Raw genomic sequence first — 23,849 nt, 5'->3', positions numbered from 1 at the left:
CCGCATGCTCTCCGCTATGGGACTCCCTATTAATATGGGAATGTTGTTTAATATCTGCCTCGAGCACCTCACCTTCCCAAGGGTCAGAGGGTTCTTGCACCTTTTTGATGTTCAGAGCAGAGAGAAGGCCCATTTTGTAGGCTCTAGCGTGAAAATATGGCCACGTCATCCGATATTCTCTCGCTCCAATGATGCTGTCATGCCAGCGCTGTCATCCCAGCGCCATTATTCTACGAGGGCAGTTCAATAAGTAATGCAACACATTTTTTTTCTGAAACAGGGGTTGTTTTATTTAGCATTGAAATACACCAGGTTATTCCCCAATCTTTTAGCTACACAACACTATTTTTCAACGTAATCTCCATTAAATGCTACGGCCTTACGCCACCTTGAAATGAGGGCCTGTATGCCTGCACGGTACCATTCCACTGGTCGATGTCGGAGCCAACGTCGTACTGCATCAATAACTTCTTCATCATCCGCATAGTGCCTCCCACGGATTGGGTCCTTCATTGGGCCAAACATATGGAAATCCGACGGTGCGAGATCGGGGCTGTAGGGTGCATGAGGAAGAACAGTCCACTGAAGTTTTGTGAGCTCCTCTCGGGTATGGGAATGTCGTGTGGCTAGGGCCTCCCGTCGGGTAGACCGTTCGCCTGGTGCAGGTCTTTCGATTTGACGCCACTTCGGCGACCTGCGCGTCGATGAGGATGAAATGATGATGATTAGGACAACACAACACCCAGTCCCTGAGCGGAGAAAATCTCCGACCCAGCCGGGAATCGAACCCGGGCCCGAAGACTTGTGTGAGGTCTTGCGTTGTCATGAAGAAGGAGAAGTTCGTTCAGATTTTTGTGCCTACGAACACGCTGAAGTCGTTTCTTCAATTTCTGAAGAGTAGCACAATACACTTCAGAGTTGATCGTTTGACCATGGGGAAGGACATCGAACAGAATAACCCCTTCAGCGTCCCAGAAGACTGTAACCATGACTTTACCGGCTGAGGGTATGGCTTTAAACTTTTTCTTGGTAGGGGAGTGGGTGTGGCGCCACTCCATTGATTGCGTAACAATCTTTGATAAGAAATTGTCACCCTCAGTCACATGACGAGCAGGCAATTCCGCACAGATGGTTCTCCTTTGCTCTTTACGGTGTTCGGTTAGACGACGAGGGACTCAGCGGGAACAAACCTTTGAATATCCCAACTGGTGAACAATTGTGACAGCACTACCAACAGAGATGTCAAGTTGAGCACTGAGTTGTTTGATGGTGATCCGTCGATCATCTCGAACGGGTGTGTTCGCACGCTCCGCCATTGCAGGAGTCACAGCTGTGCACGGCCGGCCCGCACGCGGGAGATCAGACAGACTTGCTTGACCTTGCGGCGATGATGACACACGCTTTGCCCAACGACTCACCGTGCTTTTGTCCACTGCCAGATCACTGTAGACATTCTGCAAGCACCTATGAATATCTGAGATGCCCTGGTTTTCCGCCAAAAGAAACTCGATCACTGCCCGTTGTTTGCAATGCACATCCGTTACAGACGCCATTTTAACAGCTCCGTACAGCGCTGCCACCTGTCGGAAGTCAATGAAACTATACGAGACGAAGCGGGAATGTTTGAAAATATTCCACAAGAAATTTCCGGTTTTTTCAACCAAAATTGGCCGAGAAAAAAAATGTGTTGCATTACTTATTGAACTTCCCTCGTACATTGACCAATTCTTCCTTGAATTAAGTTACATACGCACCTTGCTATTTTCTACATGCTTAACACCGGCGTGTGCAATGTACACCAGTATGCAACAGAACAAGGCGCCGAACGTGACAGAAGGGAAATAACCCATATAGAGTGGTGTTTTATGTGGCTGGCGGTGAACGACGTTTGACACATAATGATTAACGGAAAGCAGGTGTGTCAGTCTCGCCTACAGCAAATTCACCTCGCAGACGCTCCACAGTGTGTTACCTGCGAAGGATACAGATGACCATCCCATTGTCAGCGTTTCGGCGAAGGATATTTAGCATTTCGTGCGCAAGAAGTTGACTTTCCACGCACTCGTGGTCCCTACAGGATAACTGCAAAATCGCTCCTCTTCCCGGATGAAGTGTGATTTCCGAGAGAAAACAACGACGTGGATATACAGCCACGCCGTCCACCCCTTGTTCGGTGACAATGAACTGACAGTCCGCGATTTTTGGCACTGCTCAAACGATCGACACTATGCGATTGCACACAACCCCAGGTACCGACAACACTTCTCAAATTTTCTCTTGAGCGCCTTCCGTAACCTGTCACCCAGATGGATTATCCGTAACAGGTAAAGTTGAACCACGAGCCCTTTTTTGTTAGAATTGAATTACCTACGAGAAAGGCATTGCTATTGTACGAGAACACAACGCATCAACAATCCATCAATAATTTCGCAGCGGGAACATTTGGTAGCCATTAGGGACTGGCTTTCATTTACCTTCCTCTCGGTATTATGAGTCGTATCATAGCACACTGGTGATGGTACGAATGAAAAATACAGTAGAGGATGTTTTAGGAAACCGAGAGGACGCAGGGTTGAATCCCTGTCGGAAAATAGATTTTTCAGTCTGTGTTTTAACATACCCTTCATCTCACAACTACATGAGGATTCGCCAGAAACGACGCATGGTTCGGACTCCACGTTAAACTGTAGGTCTCCTTTCCGCCCCTGGTAGGATAACTGGGTAAGGCGAAGTCGCTGAAATGTAAAATTGAAAGACTCGCAGCGGCCATTGAGCCACACGAAATAATTATTATACACTCAGAGAGTGTGTCTCCTACCACTGCTAGTTCCTGATGATCTGTAAATATGAACTGCCACCAGGTGCAACGTATCATATAGATAGTAGTTTTTCCCTCGCTGAATATGCGAATGGGACACGGCCGCAATTCGCTAACACTGATGCAATGTATTATCCACTACGCGCTCTACAGTGACATCAGGAATATGTATGTAAATATAAAAGTGCTTTTCCTTCTGTCTTGATACCATCTGCTGCAGAGGAATACCGAGACAGTATTATCCCACAGTCATAAACACACCTCCTTGCTTTATTTGGATCCTCTATGAAAGGTAATGAGCTGGAACATTAATAGACACTGTGTTTAATTTATCAGAAACCTCGTTCTCAACAGCGTTTTCACAAGAGGAAATCGTGCAGTCATCTTTACAATGGAAGTAAAAGTAAGCCACCATCAGTTCAGCAGAGCGCACAATTTTCCCACTCGTTAAAGGCGGAATGCGGCTTGTGTATAGTGTCAGTCTGTCACCATCTCAACTTTAAACGAGCACACAAGAAGAGCTGTCCGCTTTGGAAGTTGCCCAATGAACTGGCGTACACCACAAAGACACCGCTCGATCGTTCAATCGTGAAACAACACACGAGATCTTTCGTAGAGGTCGTTCTCTGTCAGTAACACCAGCGGCCATGGAAGGATGCTGAGGAGAATGGAACAGATCTGCGCAAACGGGAGAGCTCTGTCGGTCCGAACAGTGGACAACCGCCTCCACACGTTCAGTTTAGCTTCTGTGCGTCAGTTACGAAAATCGGTACAAATTTCCCTGTCCCCTGTCGCTCAAAGCGGACAAGGGAACAGCTGGAATAGAACCTGGATCATTTTCGATGGATTGTCTTCACCGAGGAGTGCACTGATTTGCGTGATGTCTGATGTTTTCGTAGAAGAGTGTGGAGGTGGCCAAGAATCAATGCACAGATTCAGCTCAGAGGTGGGGCAGTCACGTTTTGCGCTGGTATCATGTCCGATGCCCCTCATCATTCTCCAGCGTAATTAAGGACTGTGCATTATAGGTTAAGAATCATCCCACCTTCTCTCCATTGCTACAATCATAAAGCACGAGCACACTGACCGTCCAGGAGCAAGGAATCAACTGAACTGCCCGTGATATCTGCTAACGCGAACCTGTTTGATTATGGATGGAACCAGTAGAGACCTGCACTGCACCATCAGAAACTCTTCTCACAGATTGGATGATATCAAGAGTCAAAGACTAGCACAGTATTTACCAACAGGTTTCAATCACCTTGTGAATATCATACAAAGGAACAACGAAACACATTACAATGCATAGGATGAAGGTTCTGAGTGCTACCTAGCAGATGATTTTTATTTCACAGTCGAGCAAAGCGTTGCATATTTGAAGAGACTGCTTCTATTTTGTTATTTTTTCTGTTTATTTCACAGCAAAATTATTATTTTTAAAATTTAGTGAGGCTTATTGTTTCGTTCCCTGCAGTAGTTGAACCTAAGCCTGCCGTTCGCTCCCTCCCTCTCCTTAGACACAGACCCAATCGTTTGCAAATATGCAGTGGCGCAATACTTCTGAGCAGGGGCGATCAAAATGTTTTAATTTCCGCGCGTTGCTACAGCGTACATATAACGCAGCACGACTCTGATGCGGTTATATAAGCACAGACATTAAGGCAAGGGACTAGTGTGACATTAATTTCTTTCCGAAGTGCATGCGATAAGTGCGTAAACTATGTCGACTATTCTGTTTCCTTTTTTTTCTCTTTTGCCCACCGAAGGACAAAAAACTATCGACATCTAACGGAGAATGAAGAATGTTTAAAGGGTACAAATCATTTCGTTTGTAACGGACGTCGCATGAAAGACGTGGTGAGCTCCATTTTATATATCGATCGTTATTACTAATTTTAAGGCAGTAAATGCTAAGTACTTGTTGTGAGTCATCCACCTCTCCTCGCCTCACCTTTTACCAGCTGCTTCAGTTCGTCAGTAGTGACGGTAGCGCCCTGGGCCAGTACGACGAAGGCTGCTGGGTGCTCCTGGTCCTCGTCGTGCGGCAGGCCCACCACCACTGCCTCAGACACCTGCGGGTGTCCCAGCAGCCACGCCTCCAGCTCTGAAGGCGATACCTGCCGAAACATTCACTCCTCTGCACACCATCGCAAAGTACATATAGCATGCAATTACAAACATTGCTTCGAGGTTGAGGTGGAGAACGAGGAAATACTACTTTTGGAGATAATGTTCGCCACGTTTGTGCCACCGCACGTCGCTCCTAGATTGTGCCAAATGGCAAGAGCCTCAGGAAGCGCAGCCTGTGTTGTCTGGGTACAGGTTTGGTGAATCCAGGTGTCTTCAGCTGGGTTCTCGTAATCACCTCCACTACTGTCTGACTGTAAGCTCTGGACAAACAAAAACTCAGTATCAAGGTGTGCCGCGTACTAATGAGATGAATGGCAGTTGAGGCGGAACAGTCTCTCGCACTTCAGCTGAATAATCATTACCCGGGCAAGATGAGCTCTGTCTGCGTTGACCCTTATTTCTCTAGCTCTTCGTGGGACGTCCGCGAAGATTACATCAATTTCAAACAGTTTCAGTGGTGGGTGTGGTCTGCTGGACAGTGTTGACACCCAAATACCAAAGATATCTCGAAGTGTCTAATCATCTGAGACTCCGTCAACATAAGAGACAGCAGGGCTAGTAACAGACCACATCCTAAGGTAAATAACTTGCTCGTTTCTATCAAACGTGTGACAGGTTCGTTTGAAAAATTGAAGAATTTCTACCTTAACGAAGCCTCAGAAGGATTTGCTGGGCAACTGAAACCTAACAAGAGGCTATGTAATTGAAAACTTTCTGTTCGTGACAGTGAAGACTAGCTAAGTAAACAAGGTATTAAATACCAAATCAATTGGGGGGGTATGCCATCTACAGGGAGTTAGTTTTAAATTTTGTAACCCTTAAATTTTCTAACCTTCGAGTACAATGGCTATATGTGGCAAAGGACTGCAACAGGAATAAGAAAGGAAAAATACCATCGACGCAAAGAAACTCATGAAAAGCATAAAGGGTAAGCTCGAGAAGTTACCATTATTTATTCTGACTTTCTGCTTACCATAGTTAGCCGACCACATTTCCGGAAGCTTTATTTGCCTTGAAGTTAGGCTATTTAACTCGTAACCTCTGCGCTGCTTTAAGCACTAACGCTGTGTCACGCCACCGTCCTATTCAAGAGTTAGTCTACGTGTGGAAGTTGTAGTTTGTCAGCAGACGAAGATTACGAAACGCATTTATGTAACAGAAAGTGGTACCATATACACACAAATAAAGAATTACAACAATATTGTTTTTGGAGTACCATAAATACAAAGAGGTGGGCTGCTATGCTTACGTCGCTAGAACATCGTCATGGCAGTCCCAGCTACAGTTTTGACATAGTAGAATACGTGAAAATGCTTTTAGAAAGATATGTACTATTCTGCTCCAGTGCACAGTTTACCTCCTGCTCGCTACCTCCTGCATGCCTCCCGCATTCTTCTGAGTGGCGGACTTAATGTTCATAAATATTTTGGTAGCAGATAATGTCGATTACGGTAAGATATCAAACGTAGGTCTCAAATAGTTACGAAACAGAGTGTTGTCATTATAGGAACATCACTCCTCTTTTGTAGCAGAAGCATAACGCGATTTAGACGGAAATTTTTTTTCGAGATTTCATTCATTCATATAATTTTAAATTACCGTTATTTATGTGATATTTTATGCGTCCCTGTCTTATGATGATTTGAAATTTTTTCGGGTATTCTAACTGTTGGCATCCGTCATGACACCTGGGATTTTGGAAACGTAATGTTTTCTGAAATACGCAAATTTTACTTGTTCTTGTAAATGTTTTAAATTTATATTTTTATTTAAATACAACGCTTAGGGACATTCATACCACCGTTAATTCAGAAAAACCAGAAGAAAAGAGAGGTTAAGGATACTAGTGTGTGGAGAAACGTTTAATGGCGTTTGTTGGACTTATTAGTAGTTCTGTTCATGAGAGAGACACAAAAAGTCATAGCAGAGAACGGTAATTATTAGTTACACAGAGTGTGATGGCTACAAATGTAGATATTTTTATTCGTGACATACAACCGTGTACTGAACAATGTTACATCAGTATTTACTTCATTTGTAGACTAGTAACTGTGGCTACTAGGAGTAGTAGGTCTTTATGTTGGATGTATCTCCAAGTACAAGTGGCAAGCCATAATGCCTATTTTCTGCCGGGCCAGGAGGTCAGATGCTTAAGTGTGGATGTCTGGACCCAACACAGTTTATACTGAAAGACGCAGTCCACTTAGTGTGGAGTTACAATCATACAGAAACATCAGGCAGTAACTTATATGACGCTTCTGTGGGAAGATTGCTCAAAACAAAAAGAAAACAGCTAACAACCACCACCCTGTGTACCCGGTGTGCTAGTTTTACACGAGAAAATTCGTCATTTAAAAGTGCATTTGTACAGTGTTGTAGAAGAAAAACGATGCAGTGAAAGATGAAGTGTGATTCGTAATGAGTAAGCGATCGCCCTTTTCTCTAGATAAAAGCTGAGTGAAACCGGAATTTATTTTTCAGACCAAAACAAAATCCTACCATATATTACATTTCACATTTTTTCCCAAACTACTGCGATTATCAGCGATCTAAAACGTTAATAGCAAATTTCGTTGTACTTGTGAAGGAGAGATTTCAATGCTGGATGCAGCTGAACTACAGATTGCAGTATCACACGTCGAAGGCTAGACTCAGCTCTCTTGTATTCACCTTTGATCACTAATACGAGGGTTATTCGGAAAGGAAGGAACGATCGGTCGCGAAGTGGAAACCACAGTAAAAATCCGATGAAGTTCTGCACAGCTGTGTTGGGCAGTGTCTCTAGTATGCTCATGGATCGCGTTACGTCATTCTTTTTAGTTTATGAGCACACAGGGAGCACATACATGTACCTAGAACAATAGTGTCTCCCGCCAATTACGAAGGCCTGGTGAGAAATTTTTCCTGAAGCTATGAAGCCAACATTACATAATTGTCGTACGTTTTCTTCTTCAAGACAATCCTCAGCCGCATTCTGCAGGGCCAATGAAGATGCTCCTGCATCGTTTTCAGTTGGAACTGTTTGATTACCCACAGTACAGTCCCTAATTGTCTCCCTGTGAGTTTCATCTCTGCTCACATGAACCGCTGGCTATGAAGACAACATTTTGGCACAGACAACCAGCTATAGGCCAGCGTAGCGAATCGGTGGAAAGCACTGGCTGCTGCTTTCTATAACGAGGGTATTGGGAAGTTGGTACAACGCTAAGACAAACGTCCAATTCGGAACGGCGACTATGGAGATAAGCAGCTGGAAGTTGTAGCTAATTGTTGCAAATAAAACAGTTTTGATTTTCACTGTGCTTTCCATTTCGCGACCTATCGTTCCTTGCTTTCCGAATAGCCGTCGTAACAACTGACAACAGTACTGAAATAAAAAGAAATTGAGTCACATGGCATTCAGAGTGTAGCAATCACTGATATTTTGAAAATTGGAAAATATTATTTTAAAAGCTTTCTAAAAAAAATTTATGGCATTTATGCTAATAGAAATTGTCTCAGAATTATGAAAATTCCGTAGGCGACGTGAAGTTTATACCTATGTTCTGAATACAATTTTACGCCGAAGTAGAGACCGGCGGTGGGAGGACAATTTTATAAGTAGTAAGGAAGAATACTAGTGCAGGTACAATTCACAATGATTAAATGTAATGTCCACAGCAGAGACTAGGAACGAGTTTTATTCCCAAGAATAATGACTTAACTTTAAGAACTCACGTGAACACCACGGTATTTGACAAGTTCCTTTACTCTGTCGACGACGTAAAAGTTGCCATCAGCGTCGTAGTGCCCCACGTCTCCGGTGTGGATCCAGCCCTCTTTGTCCACGAACTCCTCCATGATGGCCCATCCTTTGAAGAACAGCTCGCCATCGACTCCTGGACCGAGACACTTCCCAGTCTCTAAGTCCAATACCTGCAGTTAGAGCAGTCGCAAACTTTACGGATACACAGATCCTACACTAAAACTTAAGACCATGCACTGAGTCCAGAACACATACAAAGACAGCTATCTTCAGTGAAACGCATGGATAAAAAAGATAGGCAAAGCGGAGGAGGAATATCATCAGTACCTTCTCATATACAGTGGAGTCGAGAAGGAGACAAGAGTTAAACGCAGCAGAAGGGATACGTATCCACAAGAAATACAAAAATTTTGTGAAAAGTGCCAATACATCTCTGACTAAAGTAAAAATAGCTCATCAGAAATTGAACATTATCTCTCTGTATAGACCAGAGGATTGTAGACCTAGAACGGAAAGAGAAGCCTTCTATGAACAATGACAAGAAGTTATCAGTCAGATTCTTTCAAACGAACTTACAGTGATAATGGGGCATTTCAATGCTCGAATTACAAATAATTTCATTACAGGAGTTAAACAGCGATTTAATGATGACTTTCTAAATGATAATGGTTAAATTATCAACAGCTTTTGGTCAAGCAACGAACTGAGAATAAATAATATCCTCTGTGACCACAAGAGGCGTTATAAGAATGCTTTCCAGAATTCAAGAGCTCGTGAATCCACAAGAGATCACACTGCTACATATAATGACATCAATTTTCAGTCATAGCGACTCAATGTTAGAGTCGCTATGGAAATAATTTACAAAGATTTTATATCATAAACGATCAGCAAACAAAATAAAAGAGATCAACATTGAAGAGGATAACGTTGGAAGAAAATCAGAACATTTCGAAGCAGCAGATCACTAGTTATACAGCATAACAGAAAAACAAACAGAAGACCATGGTTTCACAAAGAAGTTCAAGAAATATATAAAAGAGGTGCGCCTGTTTGAACTACGAATTACTCAAACCACAAAAATCTTATGAAGAGTTCAAAAGACTTCATAATGAGACAAAATCACTAGTGAATCATTTTGAGAAGGAACACTGGAAAATATTTTCTAAAAATACATAACTTGAGTTCTGTGGGATGCAGAAACAAATTTGTAGATTACTATCAATACAGAGGAAAGAGTTAAATTAATTTTGGAAGTGAATGACATAAATGAGGCATCATTGGTTGAATATTTAACAGAGTTTCTTAAAAGTAAAACACTACTCGAGAACAGGAAGGTTTCGGAGACCAGCATACAAGTAAACGATGGTGTAACTGCTTCACATGCAGAGTTAGCAGAAGCCATAAGTCTACTAAAAATAGTAACTCTCCAGAGAAAGATAGGATTCACAATGAATTATTAAATTATGGCATCCACTAACAGCAAAGTTAACCAAATTAAATAACAAGCTCTCAGTCTGTATAAAAATTCCAAATGAATGTAGAAATAGTATCATTATTCTCATGCAAAAGAAAGGAGATATGAAAGATAGTCCAAATGCATGCTGATAAATCTACTCATTTCAGCTCTTAAACTCATAACAATAATAAGAAGAAATATAGTAAAAGCCATTACAACCCTTGCAGAGGAGTAGTGTGGTTTTATATCTTGTAGGTGACGGACAGATGGAGTATTCATTCTTAGGCTGTAGAGAACTCCGTTTACAACACACCAACTTATCTTTGTTTTATTGGTTTACAGTGTTGTTAGTCAAGGCGACTTTCTGAGCCCGCAACTTTTTGACTTAGTCATGGAAGAGGTGATCTGGTATTGGCTGATAGTGATTATAGAATTTTGGATGAAGAAATACAAATCGTTTGTTAACATGACAATATAGTCCTGCTAGAAAACAACGAAGGTAACATGCAGAAAATTTTACATATAAGGCAGCCAAAAACCTAAATATTATCATACAGATTCAAAAAATCATATTTATGACGACATCTGTGTAACCAATTAGATGCGAACTGGAAGTGGATGGAAAAAGTTTTCAACAGATAATTATTTTTAAATATCTTGGCATTGAATTTTCCAGCAGTGAAATGTCGAAAAGAAGGTTGGAGAACAAGTAGCAAATGCTAATATAGTGACAGGGTGATTAAACGATTCAATTTGGTAAAACAAACGTCTAAAAAAATATACGAAGACAAGAATATACAAAACAATAATGAGACGAGTTATGACATACAAAACTAAGACAAGACCTGAACCATTAAAAACTAGAAGACTTTTGAAAAGCAAGAACACGAAAATTCTTCAGAGGATTGCAGGGGAGACAGCGATAAAGACAGAAGAGAAAGTATGAATTTAACAAACACATAAGCAAAATTGATAAATGAAAGATTCTGAAAATCAAAAGAAATAAATCACCAGCTTGTGAAAGAAGTAGAGGCCGTTCAAGGAAAAGAAGCGAGTGACAACCTCGAGGCACATTGAGTCATAGTGAAGGACACAGACCCTTGCCAAGGAAGAACGAAAGAAGAAGAAGAAGAAGAAGAATGATTAAAATTCTTCAGTAAACATACATACAAAAGAGAGACTTTTCATTATTTGCCTAATGTAGTATTACATAACTATTAGGTGTTACAGAGTGCAATGCATTTTATATGCTTGTCATTTATACAGTTCTTGTGATACTTGTGCTTCGTAATTGACTTGCATTTTAGTTTTGTACCAAATGATTTTCATACTTTCATATTTTCAGATTTTAAATTTCATAACGTTTCGATTTTTCGCTTGTTCTCAACATCTGCATTTTTCAGAACAATTGAGATTATGGATTTGAAACCACCGTTATCGATATCCTGCCTATGAGTATCAGCACGTATTACCAAGTGAGCCTTACCTATCAGAATTTTCTGTACCTTCGCGCCTTTTCCGGCGGACAGAGTATTGTCGATGCACGCCAACAATGCTACTAATAGAGAGTGCCCGAAGTAAGTAGTAGGTTTGAGTCGATCGAGTGAATATCTAATGAAAGAGTCGCAAGTGATGGATATGTGAAATTAAAGTGGAGAGCGTTTACTAGCTGCACTGAGAGACCTATTTAATTTATAGATGAAGATCAGCGAGAAGACGTGAATTCGGGAGTATTTCGTATCGAGCAGAAATTACAAAACCAAATGCGAATCTGTGTGACTCCTGTGAGCAGTTATTGTTATCGTGGAACACTGGCGCGCGGACTCAGCTACAGGTGAGAGTATAGATTTAGAAATGAGATAATGTGAACGAGCTGAGACTTCTTCGGACTGATTGTACTAGGATTTCACAACCAGATTGTAAACGGTAATAGATTTCCATGAACAGGTACGAATGCTGGCTATTATGTAAGTTATTTGAAACCTTCCTATTTCTCCACGTGCCTGCCATATACATATATATACAACCTTCGTTCAAGATTTTTGAACTAAATGTCTTTCCCTGTCATTCTTCTCCTCCATTCCATGTTGCCCTACTATTTTTCCTTCTTTTCCTTTACCTGCTATCGAAATCTACTGCCCCATCATAAATTGACTTTGTCTCCCGTAACAATCTCAACAATTTCTCTTATCTTGGACTAAATTCTTTCAATCCCTTCATCACCTCTGGAGCTATTATGCACGTAAACTTCGTTGTTGACTTGGTATCAATCTTGACTATTATGATGTGTTCACTGTGCTGTTCATAGTAGCTTTTCCGTATTCCTATTTTCTTCTCCTTTATTTCAACCGTTCCAGCATCACTCCTGTTTAATTTTATGCTGGTAACGCTGTATTGAGTTGAATAGAAGTCCTGTTCTTTATGCCAAACTCCTTCAGCAACAACCACAACATCTAACTTTAGCTATTCGTTTACACTGTCTTACCTACTTACCGGATTTAAGAAACTAAGGACCAAAACTTCGCCGAAAAAACTTTCAGAGGTTGTTCAGGGATACCTTCTGAATATTTTGGTATCAGGATCACAAGGAATATTGCGGCACTTTACAGAGTAATAATGTAATCATGATTAGTCATTTTGTTAACCACCCTATACTTGTTTATGGGAAAAGGTCTGTAGTATTTACTTGCCGAAACGTACAGCATAAAACACACGATTACGTTTCTCGAAGGCGACTATGTACAGCTCACGTGTTCGCCGTCACTGTGGAACAGCTCAACTTCGCGTCGCTGTGCCGCTCTTCCATTGTGTTCAATGGGTCCATACACGAGGTGGATATCGGCCAACTCTTCATTAGTAAATCTGTCCATTGTACTGTTAACGCACGAATAGCACTGCCGGAAAACAAAACCCTACACTGAACAGAGCAGTACTGAATGCAAATATGACAACAACGATTCAAATACGGCATTATTGTTGTCAACAAAAGGTACCGTAAGCGAATCGAAACAAGACGCACAGGGCATTATCGACGACTTTTGCACTGACGTGCACTATGTCCAGTGACATACGGAAAGAAAGCTAATTGGAGGTCCGCCTAGGATCCGCGCGGTCAGCGTGGCGGATTCCTAACCGTTCTGTTCCTGGCTGGGTGCCGGCCGGCGTGGTCGTGCGGTTCTAGGCACTTCAGTCTGGAACCGGGCTACCGCTATGGTCCCAGGTTCGAATCCTGCCTCGGGCATGGATGTGCGTGATGTCCTTAGGTTAGTTAGGTTTAAGTAGTTCTAAGTTCTAGGGGACTGATGACCTCAGCTGTTAAGTCCCATAGTGCTCAGAACCATTTGAACCATTTTGAACCATAAAACCAATCCTGGAAGGTGCCAGCTGTGTGAGCAACTGCGCTGTTTTCTTGAAACAAAGCTTCATCGTTGAGAAACAAACGCTGTAGTTTGTTATGGACCTGATCAGCACATTTAGTAGCAATGTGACTTTGGAGAATGAGCATGAGGTCCACGGATTACCACGATGTCACTGTCCAAATCATAACCAAATCCTGCCCATGTTTCACTATTGTGATGTAAACAGTGTGAAACAAGATACGTCCGGCGAAATGACTTTCTTCCATCGCTCCATAGTTCATGCTTTACGACTTCTGCGCCACCTTTCCCTGTTATGGCCATTTGCGTCACTGATGTGTAGTTTTTGAATTCCAGTTCACCAGTCTTATTCCTCTTCACAATCCTCTTCAATGACCATCCGCCACGATCACTCAACACGCGCTTTCGTCTGGATTATGACATATCAGATGATGGCTTTACGCTATCTCTTTACGGAGTATAAGTCTTCGATACAGCGCCAAACATTTTCGTTACCTTAGTTAAAGAAGTATCCACCATACAGAGGACCTCCGCCCGCATTCCAATTCACTTAGAGCCAAGATAATGCTCTCGCAGCTATACAAAACATAGTCCTGACGGCGACTGAAACTTGCTACGTATTGAGGACATTGTGCAGATGCTGTTCGTGGTCAAAATAGAACAGTGCAACCAGCAGGCTTGACTAGCTCGTGTATTTACGTTAAAGAATGTTCTCGTTGTGTTTCCATATTTTTGTCCAAAACACACACGCACAGATATATATACTGAACAGCCAAAGAAACCGGTACACCTGCCTACTGGCGTAGGGCCCCCACGAGCACGCAGGAGTGCCGCAACACGATGTGGCATGGAGTCGACTAATGTCTGAGGTATTGCTGGAGGGAATTGAAACCATGTGTCCTGCAGGGATATCCACAAATCCGTAAGAGTACGAGGAGGGGGAGATCTTTTCTGAACTGCATGTCGCAAGGCAGCCCAGATATGCTCAATGATGTTCATGTCTGGGGAGTCTGGTGGCCAGCGGAAGTTGTTAAACTCAGAAGAAGTTTCCTAAAGACACTCAATAGGAAATAAGGACGTCTGCGGTTTCGAATTGTCCTGCTAGAATTCCCCAAGTCCGTCGGAATGCACAATGTACATAAATGGATGCAGGTGAACAGACAGGATGCTTATGTACGTGTCACCTCTCAGAGTCGTAGTTAGACGTATCAGGGAACCCATATCGCTCCAACTGCACACACCCCACACTATTACAGAGCCTCCACCAGTTTGAACGGTCCCCTTCTGACATGCAGGATCCATGGATTCATGAGGTTGTCTCCATACCCGTGCATCCGCTCGATACAATTTGAAACAAGACTCCTCCGAATAGCTAACATATTTTCAGTCATCAACAGTCCAATGTCGGTGTTGACAGGCCCCAGCGAGGCGTAAAGCCTAGTGTCGTGCAGTCATTAACGGTACAACCGTGGGCCTTCGACTCCGAAATCCGTACTTATGATTTTTCGTTGAAAGATTCGCAAGCTGACAGTTGCTGATCGCCCAACATTGAAATCTGCATAAATTCGTCGAAGAGTTGCACTTCTGTCACGTTGACCGACTGTCTTCAGTCGTCATTGGTCCCGTTCTTGCAGGATTTTTTTCCGGCCGCAGCGATGTCAGACATTTGATATTTCATCAGACTCCTGATATTCACGGTACACTCGTGAAATGATCGTACGGGAAAATCCCCTCCTCTTCGCTGCTTCTGAGATGCTGTGCCCCATCGCTCTTGCGCCCACTGTAACACCACGTTCAACCCCACTTAAATCTTGATAACCTGCCATTGTAGCACCAGTAACCGATCTCACAACTGCGCCAGACACCCTTTGTCTTACACAGGAGTTGACAACCGCAGCGCCGTATTCTGCCTACTTATATATCTCTGTATTTGAATACACAAGTTATACCAGCTTCTTTGATGCCTCAGTGTGTATACGTTGCAGTAAAGATTAGAAGTTTTGTGTCCATGTGTCCACACTTCAGAGCCCCAACTTCTGCCGAGGGGCAGATACGTATTAATGGCATACTCTTGGTATTCGTACTTTGAGGTAGTAACCAACCTGAAAACACACTACTCCTAATAGGTGTAATTATTACTCTCGAAATGAGACAAATACTGACATGATGTAGTTCAAAACACTGACCTCACTCATCTGCATTTACACGCTTAAAACTCGTCATAAATGATTCATTGTAGTATGTATAGATAAATTATATTCACAGTTACAGTAGTAAAGAAAAATATAGCCTTTATTTCTCTGTATTGAAGTTATCAATGGCTGAAAACAGTTGAATTTACAATTTTTGGAACATAAATTTCTTATCATTTCTCCAATAACATAAAATATCTAACAGTAAAGCGAAATTTTAATCTGATGTGGAATCATTTCTTCTGGATAAGAGTTTCTCTTCATCAGACATTTATTTACATTGCCACTGGAAGTATGTGTGATGCAGAATAAAAATATATTTACTTCATTGTTACGTTTGTGCCTGAAACGCGATGTATGTACAGATACATACTACTGTAGTGTAGCGCTTGACACAGTCACGTCGATTAAATATTTGGGCGTAACATTGCAGAGCCATATGAAGTGGGACGAGCATGTAATGGCAGTTGCGGGGAAGGCGGATAGTCGTCTTCGGTTCATTGGTAGAATTTTGGGAAGATGTGGTTCATCTCTAAAGGAGACCGCTTATAAAACACTAATACGACCTATTCTTGAGTACTGCTCGAGCGTTTGGGATTCCTATCAGGTCGGATTTAGGGAGGACATAGAAGCAATTCAGAGGCGGGCTGCTAGATTTGTTACTGGTAGGTTTGATCATCACGCGAGTGTTACGGAAATGCTTCAGAAACTCGGACGGGAGTCTCTGGAGGAAAGGAGGCGTTCTTTTAGTGAATCGCTACTGAGGAAATTTAGAGAACCAGCATTTGAGGCTGACTGCAGTACAATTTTACTGCCGCCAACTTATATTTCGCGGAAAGACCACAAAGATAAGATAAGAGAGAATAGGGCTCGTACAGAGGCATGTAGGCAGTCGTTTTTCCCTCGTTCTGTTTAGGAGTGGAACAGGGAGAGAAGATGCTAGTTGTGGAGGTACCCTCCGCCACGCACCGTATGGTGGATTGCGGAGTATGTATCTAGACGTAGATGTACTGCAGGTGAAGTACACGTCCATTCGAAGGCAACTATGTTAATGGTCTATGGAATATGTAAGTAACTAAGTACTGCTAAACGACACAAAGGACTCACACGCCCGGCCAGTGTGTAGCAGTATGCAGTACCTTGGCTTGCACCCCGTCATTGACCCGGCCCACGGAGCCAGGTGGCACTGGGGGGCGACGGTTGAGCGCCATGCACAGGTGGAAGGCCTCGGTCTGGCCGTACCACTGTATCAGCGGCCGGCCCGTGCGCGCCTCGATCCAGGCGTGCGCCTCCGCCTTGAGCGCCGCCCCTGCTGTCACGCCCACGCGCAGCCGCTGCAGCGCAGACCGCAGCCGGCCCTCCGGAGCATGGCGCAGCAGCGACAGCCACTGGTTCGGCGGCATGAACATCACGGTGGGCTGCCGAAGAACACACTGACAGCACCTCTAACCTTCCTGTGACCCCTCACGCTACTCTAATGGCCAAAGTAAGCCATTCCTGAATAGGACGTCAGAAACTTTACACCACAAGATTAAGCTTAATCGCAAGACATTTGGCACCTAACAGCATGGGAATATGTAACTTGAAAAGCTATTAACTTAACGAAATAATAATACGGCATTTTTCGCCAAGAGTCCTCTTCTGGGGATGTCAACCGACTGGTGCAAGTCTTTATTTAACGTCGCTTCGACGACTTGCGCGTCGATGATCATGAAAGTATGATCATCACAACAGAGACACACAAACACAAACATGCACACGCGCAGAGTCTCGACTGAGCAAAATCCCCAACCTGGCCGGGAATCGAACCCAGGACCCAGAATCAGCAAAGCTAAGAAAAGACTTCGTGCTGCTCACTATGAAACGTGACGATACATATTTAAAAAGTATTAAAAGTAATTGAGAATAGTCTTGTACACACAACCCCAAAAAATTTATAGCGGAAATAATATCTCTTAGGGAACTGATTCGGTGAGAAATGAAATTTATGGCTCAGTTCTACTTATGGAAGGAGTCGGTTGATAGGCTACATCATAAAACAACAATATACAATTAGGAAATGCAAGGAGAGTTGTTAATACTTAGCTTCAGCACGTTCAGATGGATGTACTATCATGCTCAAATGTATGCGAATGACCTAAATTTCTTTTCACCTCATCTGCATGCACCTATGCACCTCATTATCATAACTTTGCCGGCCCGGGTGGCCGAGCCGTTCTAGGCGCTGCAGTCTGGAACCGTGCGACCGCTACGGTCGCAGGTTCGAATCCTGCCTCGGGCATGGATGTGTGTGATTTCCTTAGGTTAGTTAGGTTTAAGTAGCTCTAGGTTCTAGGGGACTGATGACCTCAGAATTTAAGTCCCATAGTGCTCAGAGCCATTTGAACCATCATAACTTTCATGAATGTCCTCTCATCTCTTTTTTATACACTCGTTTGGCTGTACAGATTGGTTATGAGAAACAGCTAGAAAACAGTGCTCTATATGGCAATTAATCCATATATGAGACCTGAGTTTCTTCCGGCGTATAAAAATAATTTACAGGGGTCATCCGCATGCAGTCATCGACAGCCACAGATATTTTGAAACGTGACCACCCTCTCATTTCCGTGGTAAATCTGTAGCAAGTAGGCGCTGTGCAAGTGAATTCAAAACCTCAATTTACAGAGCAATTCTGGAAAGATAAAACAAACACACACACATAGTGTAAACACTAGCGCCACCACACAACCAAAGATGACCGACGCCAGGAGTTATCGGTAGTGAAAATTAATAAACAGTTGGTGAGTTAGCATTGACTCTGTCCCTCTATTTCCTTTTCTTTTATTTTTTTAATTGAGTAGAGAGAGAGGAGGATTCCTCGATTAATTTAGGCAAAAACCTCCATCTCTATTTACGAGGTTACATGCTAATTTAATCTCACCAAATCCTTAGTAATACTATCCCAATAGTTAGAAGTGCCTGCAAGAATTTCCACGTTGTTAAATTCCCTACACTGACCTACTGCAATAGTCGATGTGCTTCGCTGTTTAAGCGTATGTGACGCTTTTGCTCACTACACCCCGCCGCCAGGGTGGCTGAGCGGTTCTAGGCGCTACAGTCTGGAACCGCCCTACCGCTACAGTCGCAGGTTCGAAGCCTTAGGTTTAAGTAGTTCTTTTTAGGGGACTGATGACCTCAGAAGTTAAGTCCCATAGTGCTCAGAGTCATTTGAACCATTTCACTACACCCGTCCTCCACGGACCTGATAGTCTGACCAATATATGACATCTCACAATAGCAAGAAATACGACAGACACCTGGCTTACGCAAATCCTGATAATTCTTAACGGAACCTAAGAGGACCTTAATCTTAAATGGCAGTTTGAAAACGTATTTCATATAATATTACGGCAAAATAAGACCAGTCTTGTTAGAGATACTCCCAGCGTATGACAGAAAGGTCTTAGACTTTCCTGCCAACTCTGTTATCGTCACTCACCCAGTGCACGGTTGGTCGATAGGGCAACGCATGCCTGATCTGCCTTTCACTACATCCATTCTGACGGAAGATGACCTCAAGGAGGATTAACTCAGGGACTGGAATGACGTGGGCCCTACGTGGGCCCTTTGAACCAAGCTACGTAGTATCCCTTCAGCGGAATCAACTATAAGCCTGTAGTCACCACTCACTGTGAGTAGGCTTACTATATACGGCATGTCCCGATGTACCATCAACCTCCCTCATCACCAACACATCAGGGAAGGGAAGACAGTCATCCTTTTTACCTCCATCGTGAAACGAATACTGGGATGGACAGAGTTGGATATTCTAAAAAGACGTTCGTATTTTTACTGCCATGAGGCCAAACAAAAAAAACATCGTCTATACATCTGAAAAAAGCATGCAGTTTACAAAGCCATCGGCTCCAAGGCACGTCCCTCGAAGTTTTTTATAAATAAATGTACAACAATAAGTCACAACGTCCTCCCAGAAGACGAGCCTCTCGTCGAAATCGTGGGAGGCAGACAAAGTAGGCTATGACCTAAAGGAGGGAAATACAGTAGAGATTTCGAGTGCCGGAGGAGCGATATAGTAGCTATGAAGGTCCTTTAGGACCTCTGAAAAATGGTGGCTAACGGTACTGAGGTGAAGATAAATGGAAGAAGATAGCAGAGGCAGAAGAAAAATACTATATGTAGTAATAAGTAAGAGGAGAGATTTGAGAGAGGATGCAACAATGACAGAAATGGGGATGATGTTAATAACATAGAGAAACTGAAAATAGCCTGGAAGCAGTACTTTGAGCATTTGTGAAATCCGAATGGACTTAAGAGATAAAAGGCTAAAGTTCTAGGGGACTGATGACCTCAGATGTCCCATACTGCTCAGAGCCGTATGAACCATCCAGCGAGACCGAGGGCTGCCCTAATATCAGTATACAGGACACACGTAGCCAAAATATGCTGAACTGAAAGCGGCACGCCTCAAACTTCACAGAATGGTGGATCTTCCCCCCCCCCCCCCCAAGAGGAGGAAGCCATGTGTGAAAGGGCTATGCCCGATGCGCAGTCTGGTAAGCAAAACCTCCTTCCTACGGCGAGGCTGACACGAAGTCCGCCAAGCTTTTGTGGTCGATTTGAGCGACCGCAGTTTGTTGTCTGACACCTGGAACCATTCGTTCTCCCACTGACGCATGATACATCTATCAGAAAATGAGATAATGGCGTGCTGCTGGATGGAATATTGATGGACAGCTTCATCCCAACATGCTTCCTTGGCTTTGTCAGCCATGTTGTTACCCTGTATCCCAATGTAGCCAGATACCCAGCAAAAGATCACTTCCTTGCCACGGCGTTGGAGCTGCTGTAAGGAGTCATGGATGAGCTGAATTAGCGGGTCTACCGGATACATTTGGTGAAGTGCTTGCAGTGCACTAAGAGAGTCGGAACAGACAAGAAAACTGGTATGGAGATGTCTGTGAACCATCTCCAGTGCCATCAGAATGTCATATAATTCCGCATCATAATTTGTAAATTGTTCTGGAAGACGCACTTTAAAAACCCTATCAGGGAAAACCACAGAACAACTGAGAGCATTCCCCTGCTGGGATCCATCTGTATAAATAACGATAAAACTATGGTACATACTTAAAATAGTTGTAAAAACCATATCAGGAGTACACCTTTTCGTGTACTGTGTCAAGCTTAAAATCACTTTGGGCCTCTGAAGACACCAAGGCGGCAGTGCGTTCCATCCTTGGGTGTCTGTTTTCATGCCTGAGAGATCCAGATCCTTGAGACAGACCGTAGCACATATACCAAATGGCTAGGTCGCTTGAGGCCGATTCCTGAACAGTCGTTCGAAGGTGGATTGGTTCACTGAACTAAATGCCAATGACTGAGGTGACGCTGAGATTTTCAGCGTCTGATGAGCCAAAAGGAAACGTCGCCGAATCCGGAGTGGTGGCTCACCAGCCTCTGCACACAGACTCTGAACTGGGCTGGTCCAAACTGCTCCAGTCGATATCCAAATGCCCTCATGGTGGACAGCATCTAACATCCGGAGGTAGGAAGGACGAGCCGATGCGTAGACCAGCTGCCATAGTCCAAGCGTGGTCGAACAAATGCCCTATAAAACTGCAGAAGCCGCGACCTGTCAGCTCCCGATGTTTTTCCGCCAAGGCATTTCAAAATGTTCAACAACCGGAATCCTTTTGTTCGTAGGTCTTTCAGATGTGGGAGCCATGTTAATTTCGAGTCAAATAACAAACCCAAAAAGCGCACAGTGCTTTGAAAACGTAAAATTCGGTTCCCCATTGTAAGCTCTGGTTTGATAAAACTCCGACGAGCACGAGTAAAACTGACACACAGTCTTCTCAGGTAAGAACCGAGAACCAGTTGTCTGGGCCCAGGTTTTGCACCCTCCTAATGGTCGGCTGTAGCTGCCTCGTCGTCATCTTAAGATCAGAGGATGAGCAGAAGATTGCAAAGTCAACCACAAACAAAGAGTATTTGACAGGGCTCCTGACTGCAGAGGAAATGCCATTGATAGTGATGGCAAACAATGTGACACTGAGGACATTGCCTTGGGGCACACAATTCTCCTGAACAAAGCAACCAGACATGGCACCCCCAATGCGATAACGGAAAACGCCTGTCCTCGAGAAACGATTGGATCAGAAGTGGCAGGCGCCCACGTAGTTCCCACTCATAAAATTTTCGAAGGATGTTGTACCTCCAAGAAGTGTCATTTGTCTTTTCGATGTCAAAAAACACACAAACTAAATGGTTTCGGCGTAAGAAGGACTCATCGCCGTCTCGAGTAGAATTAAGTTGTCAAGAGTTGTTTTTTGTAGGGTTTTAGGGCGCTCAACTACTATGGTCATTAGCGCCTAGTCACAAATGTAAGTGCACATATAATCTGGTAAAACTCAAGGGGGGAACACCAGAAAGTTCTTACAAAGACGCAGATAAAATAATTAAAAGAGTTAGATGTCTTTGGACAAGTCCGTCAAAGTAACAAAACGAAGAACACGAGCAGCTGCTCGAGTGGCATCAGCTAAAATTTTCTATAGGATAGATGGCAGAGACAGGACAACACGAGATTGATTAAAACGGGTACACGACAATAAAACATGGCCAAAATGACCTCCTCTCACCGAGAGGGTCGGGAGGAGGTTGTCCAAGTTGTTGGGAACGGTTTTATGGCTCAGAGCTTATTTTCTTGAAGTGACGACCAAGTATCCCACCATAATGACACAAACCTCTTACAAACAACCCCATTAATGTCAGACGATGGGACACAAAGGGAGGCTGGCCGAGGCAGGAGGACTGCAGCATTGGCCGCAGCATTAGCAGCCTCATTTCCAGGCACTCCTACATGGCCTGGAACTCACATAAAGCTAACAGTAGAGCCATCAACAGCAAAATAATGGAGGGATTGCTGGATCCGTTGCACCAAGGGATGGACCGGATATGGAGCTCCAAGGCTCTGAAGAGCACTGAGTGAATCAGAGCAGAGTACATACGGAGAATGGCGGTGGCGGCGGACATACTGAACGGCCTGAGAGAAAGCAAAAAGCTCGGCCGTAAAAGTGGAACACTGGTCAATGAGCTGGTATTTAAAGGTGACATCCCTGACGACATAGGCACAGCCGACACCATCGTCAGTTTTGGAGCCATCAGTGTAAATAAAGGTGTTACCGGCGAGTCGTGCACGAAGTTCGACAAACCGTGAGCAATACACTGCATCCAGAGTACCCTCTTTCGGGAGCGAGCTGAGGTCAAGATGAATGTGAACCGGAGCCTGGAGCCAAGGTGTTGTCGGGCTCTCACCCTCTCTGAAGGTGGTAGGGAGGGCAAAATCCATTTGTCGAAGCAGGCGACGAAAGCGGACTCCAGGGGGCAGCAGGGCAGATACATACAACCCACACTGCCGGTCGAGAGAATCGTCGAAGAAGGACTGATAAGAGGGGTGGTCGAGCATTGACAGCAGCCGGCAAGCATACCGACAAAGCAGTATGTCGCGCCGGTAGGTCAATGGTAATTCGGCAGCTTCAGCATAAAGACTCTCGACGGGACTGGTATAGAATGCTCCAGTCGCAAGACGTAACCCCCGATGATGGATGGAGTTGAGACAGCGTAAGAGAGATGGCTGAGCAGACGAGTAGACGAGGCTCCCATAATCCAGCTTTGAGCGGACAACGGACCGATATAAATGAAGCAGGACAGTGCGATCCTCTCCCCAAGATGAAACATTAAGAACACGGAGGACATTAAGGGAACGTGTACAACGGGCAGCCAAATAAGAGACATGCGGAGACCAACAAAGTTTCCTGTCCAGTGTGAGCCCTAAAAACTTCGTTGTCTCCACGAATGGGAGAACAACGGGACCGAGATGTAAGGATGGTGGAAGCAATGCTTTACATCGCCAAAAGTTGACACTCTTCTCTTCAGAGAACCAAAAGCCATTAGCCACACTCCATGAGCATAGGCTGTCAAGACAACGCTGAAGGCAGCGCTCCAGGAGGCATGTTCTCTGGGCACTGCAGTAGATCGCGAAGTCATCGACGAAAAGAGAGACGGAGACGTTAGGTGGAATGCAATCAATAATTGGATTGATCGCTATAGCAAAAAGAGCTACGCT

The 23,849-nt window shown here is 43.8% G+C and overlaps 1 protein-coding gene across 1 annotated transcript in view; it reads right to left on the bottom strand.

Annotated features, from left to right (window-relative positions):
• The window catches only part of LOC124804157 (4-coumarate--CoA ligase 1-like), a 68,152-nt gene that overhangs the window by 20,560 nt on the left and 23,743 nt on the right, over positions 1-23,849 (bottom strand). The window contains exons 6-8 of the mRNA XM_047264734.1: positions 16,861-17,139; positions 8,666-8,863; positions 4,770-4,935 (exon numbers count right to left, since the gene is read on the bottom strand). Of these exons, the coding sequence (XP_047120690.1) occupies positions 4,770-4,935; positions 8,666-8,863; positions 16,861-17,139 (643 nt within the window). The remainder of the gene's footprint in view (positions 1-4,769; positions 4,936-8,665; positions 8,864-16,860; positions 17,140-23,849) is intronic.

This window comes from Schistocerca piceifrons, chromosome 1, assembly GCF_021461385.2.
Source record: "Schistocerca piceifrons isolate TAMUIC-IGC-003096 chromosome 1, iqSchPice1.1, whole genome shotgun sequence".
Classification (NCBI taxonomy): Eukaryota; Metazoa; Arthropoda; class Insecta; order Orthoptera; family Acrididae; genus Schistocerca; species Schistocerca piceifrons.
The sequence above is the reverse complement of the archived record's forward strand: the minus strand, read 5'-3'. Positions and strand labels throughout refer to the sequence as shown.